At 41.7% G+C, this 4,297-nt stretch overlaps 1 protein-coding gene across 1 annotated transcript; it reads left to right on the top strand.

The window, feature by feature from the left end:
* Positions 1-2,931: 2,931 nt before the first annotated feature.
* LOC146036942 (olfactory receptor 9G19-like) lies at positions 2,932-3,891 on the top strand. Its single transcript, XM_083160776.1, has one exon. The coding sequence runs from the start codon at positions 2,932-2,934 to the stop codon at positions 3,889-3,891; it is 960 nt and encodes a 319-aa protein (XP_083016902.1).
* The last annotated feature ends 406 nt before the right edge of the window (positions 3,892-4,297 follow it).

Below are 4,297 nucleotides of genomic sequence, written 5' to 3'. Positions count from 1 at the left end.
TAACAATACACAAATGAGCAAAAACAGTACAAGACAGTTTAGGACAAGAACACGGTAAATATGGATAGTTGCATCAGGGGACACGATACTGAAGCAATCATCAGGGTGGCAGAGGTTTATATATTCTAAGAAAGGCACATAAGGAGAGAGGGCCCTGCTCGTGAGAGCTTACATTCTACAGGGGAGGGTTAGACAGACAAGGGTGACACAAAAGGGGAAGAAGTGAGCATAAACAAAAGGTTAGGATGAGAGATGGTCAGGTTTTATGCAGGAGGGTGGGAAGGGGTCAGCTTAGTCTTTGGTATTTTAAGTCTAAAAAAGCGCTGGGTCATCCAGGAGTAGACAGCAGAGAGACAGTTGGAGATTTGAGTGAGGATGGAGGGAGAGAGATCAGGAAAGGACCTGTAGATTTCAATATTATCAGCATAAATGATATACTGTAGTCAAAGTTTTCGCAGATGTAAAAATGGTGATATTACGGCTGAGTAGCCAAAATAAGCAGTAAATAGGTTGAGCAAAATTCTGGGGAAACGAGTTTATTTTTTTTCTTATTTCCATTGTTCTACAAAAGGCTATTTTACAACTGTATTAGTGCATTTGAATTTTGCTAAATTTGTAGCCTATGACTATATATGGCGAAGTCTGTTTGGTGTGCTATGTGGCAGGGTTACAGAAGTACTTTGAATGTTTAACAACCATCTGAGGAAAGGCAGAGAAGTAGTAGACGTGAAGGAACATGCACTGTCACTGGAGGGAAGTAGCTTCAGGTGAAATAAAACAAAATGGTTTCACAAAAAGAATAATGGATAAGTGGAATAGCCTCCTGTCAAAGGTAGTAAAGGCTGAAGGTGGCCATACATTACTGCGATGTTATGCAGCAGTGTATGGCCATCTGACTCCCCCTGACCCGACCGGGAAGATGGATCGCATGTTATATATCGCATGTGGTCCTTTCACATGTGATGTATTGCATGCGACCCCTGTTCCGGGGGTGAGTCAGAGGTTGGATGAGCTGCAGGTCCGACCTCCGGCTCAGGTGCGATGCACATGGGACTGCGCATCAGACCTGAGGGGGGATCAAACTGATTTGGGCCAATATCTTGGACTGATCCCACGGGATCAGGTGAAATAAGCCTAAATCGGACTAGTGTTTGGTCACCTTAAGACATGCTTGGGATAGATGTAAGAATATGCTTATAAAGAACTAAGTATTACTGGCATGCATTAAAAGGGGCATGGATTCATGGGATGCCAATGTTATAGTGCCTCTTTACAAGGCATTGGTGAGACCACACTTGAAATATTGTGTTCAGTTCTAGGCACCGCACCTAAAAAGGACATAAATGAATTGGAGCAGGTACAGAGAAGGGCGACTAAACTAGTAAAAGGTCTCGAATCACTAGAATACAAAGATAGGTTAACCAGACTGAATATGTTTTCACTGGAGAAATGGAGGCTGAGAGGTGATATGATTGGTATGCTCAAATACAGGATTGGGAATCATATGGAACTGGGAGATGATTTGTTTACTAACAGGCCTATACTTAGGACAGGCGGGCATGTACCGGGCATGCAACCCCGCCGGCATTGCTGGTGGGGGTGATTACAGCAACTACTGTTGAAGTGCCTCCAGATATTATAGTTGAAATAAAGGAAGATCTCCTTGTTGATTGCACTTAATAGAAAAAGTTTTGAAATTTAAGCACTAATAACAATATTATAGCAATTTCAAAACTTTTTCTATTAAGTGCAATCAACAAGAAGATCTTCGGTACTCGTGTAGTTTGGCAGCGCTTATCGCATCGCATACCATAAGGCATGCGATGGTATGCGATGCGACGCGATATCGCGCGATATTGTACAATGCCATACAATTTTAAAATGGTATGACATTGTATATGGCATACAATGCCATACAATGCGATGCGAATAAACATTGTATAAGCACCCTAATGGGTGCTTACAATGTTAAATGCACCCCCCCCCCGCCACCCCCCCACTATAAACGTGAACCCGAAGCGTGGCGAGCGCAGCGAGCCGGCGAGGGGCGGCGGTATGCGTCCTCCGACCTTTTCATACCCCCACTATCCACGTCGGCGTGGATTTGAGAATAGAAAGTGAGGCGAGCGCAGCGAGCCACTGAGCCCGAAGCGTGGCGAGGGGACGCGGATACCTGTGAAGGCCGCGAGGGGACTCCGATACCTGTGAAGGTATCCGCGTCCGCTCGCCACGCTTCGGGTTCACGTTTATAGTGGGGGGTGGCGTGGGGGTGCATTTAACATTGTAAGCACCCATTAGGGTGCTTATACAATCTTTCATCGCATAGGGGGCAAAAATTGCGTCGCATCGCATGCCATCGGGTGCATGGCATGCGATGCGATGCGATTAAAACATTGCGCGATGGAGATCGGGGGCGCCGCCAAAATACACAAGTACCAGATCTTCCTTTATTTCAACTATAATATCTGGACGCACTTAAACGTGGTTATAACAAATCTATCAGGAGCTCCCCACCTCTAATGAGAACGTGACTTCAATTTGAGACCCAGTGGGTAAGAGCAAGAAAGAGCTAATGTAAGATTGATGGACCAATCTATAGGGGAAATTATATCAATTGTGTGGTATAATGCTGGACATCATCTATTGATTTTTTATTATTATTTATTTATTGTCTGTATGTATGGTTTTTATTAATGTGTTAATATTTTATATCCATTAAACAATTGATAGATCAACACAGTGCGCTCTCTTAATTGATGTAATTATCTGATCACATTTAATGTACCATGAGTACTGCTTTGAACCTTTTTGAAGGTTACTGATGAGCTAGGAAACTGTTGCTTCTTATAAAGATGTTTCCTAATGGCGGTAGAGCTCATCTCTAGAATGTTGTTTTCATTTCTATGTAGACTAGAAGATAGATGTTAAGAAATGGAATTTTGGAACGGAACAGAAGTCACAGAGTTCCGCATCCTGGGTTTTTATGAGCTGCCTCACATGCAATTTTCTCTGTTCATTACCTTTCTTTTAATCTACCTTATGGCATTGTCTGGAAACGGAACTATCATTATGATCATTTATCTGGAGCCTCGCTTACACACGCCCATGTACTTCTTCCTGTGTAACTTATCTTTTCTTGACATCACGTTCATATCAACTGTTCTCCCGAAGCTTCTACATATCTGTCTAACTGGGGACCAGGGAATTACCTACCTTGGTTGTGCCACACAAATGTTTTTCTTTGTCATGTGTGTGGTGTCTGAGTATTGCCTTCTGGCAGTCATGGCGTATGATCGATACGTGGCCATCTGCCATCCACTGCGTTATTCATCGCTTATGAACATTAGGGTTTGTATCTGTCTGGCTTTGTTCTCATGGGTCTGTGGCTTTCTAGACTCAACAACATATTTATCATTGTTGGTCCAATACTCCTTTTGCAAGTCAAACATCATTAATCATTTATTTTGTGACCTTAAACCTCTATTGAAACTTTCCTGCAGTGGAACTCAAAATGTAGAGACAGCTATACAAGTGTCTGGTGCTCTTTTTGGTTTTACACCGCTTATGTTTATTACCATTTCCTATATTTTCATTATTTCTTCTATCTTACGCATTCGGTCTACAAGGGGGAAAAGCAAAGCCTTCTCCACCTGCTCCTCCCACATTACAGTGATCGTTCTGTTTTTTGGAATTATCCTTGGGATGTATATGAGACCAAAGAAAGCTTATTCCATAGAACAGGACAAAGTATTCTCGGTGCTGTACATATTTTGCATCCCAATGCTGAATCCTGTGATCTACAGTCTGAGAAATGATGACGTGAAAAAGGCTTTAAGAAGACTTAGAAAACATCTCTGCAGAAGAACATGGAAACTCACATTGGACACATGAACCATCCACTACTGTACTTTCTATCAAATGAATTGCTCTTGTCTTCATATATTCTATTATTATATATATATATATATATACTATTATTCTGATTGTTTTGTCTTTTCTGGCTGATATTGAGCGCGCACAATCCCATGTTCTATTGAAGATAAGATATTGCTATGGGCAACCAATCTGATTCTATCTATTATCTTCATAATGGTGCTAAATGAATAAGTTGATTCTGATTGGTTGCCCATAACAACAGTCTATCTTCAATATAACTCCCATCTAGTAAATAAACCCGACACACACACCACCAAAAAAAGTTTAGCAATTACCTCTCGCTGCAATTAATAATTTAGGGGTGAGTAAGTCAACACCATATGACCGATGTGCACAAGATCAACATAGACAAAATAATGAC

Source organism: Crinia signifera, chromosome 9 (genome assembly GCF_055691185.1).
Source record: "Crinia signifera chromosome 9, ASM5569118v1, whole genome shotgun sequence".
Classification (NCBI taxonomy): domain Eukaryota; kingdom Metazoa; phylum Chordata; class Amphibia; order Anura; family Myobatrachidae; genus Crinia; species Crinia signifera.
This window is presented reverse-complemented; position numbering and strand designations above follow the sequence as displayed.

Coding starts and splice junctions, on each gene's coding strand:
- LOC146036942 (XM_083160776.1), top strand. CDS start 2,932: ATGGAATTTTGGAACGGAACAGAAGTCACAGAGTTCCGCATCCTGGGT.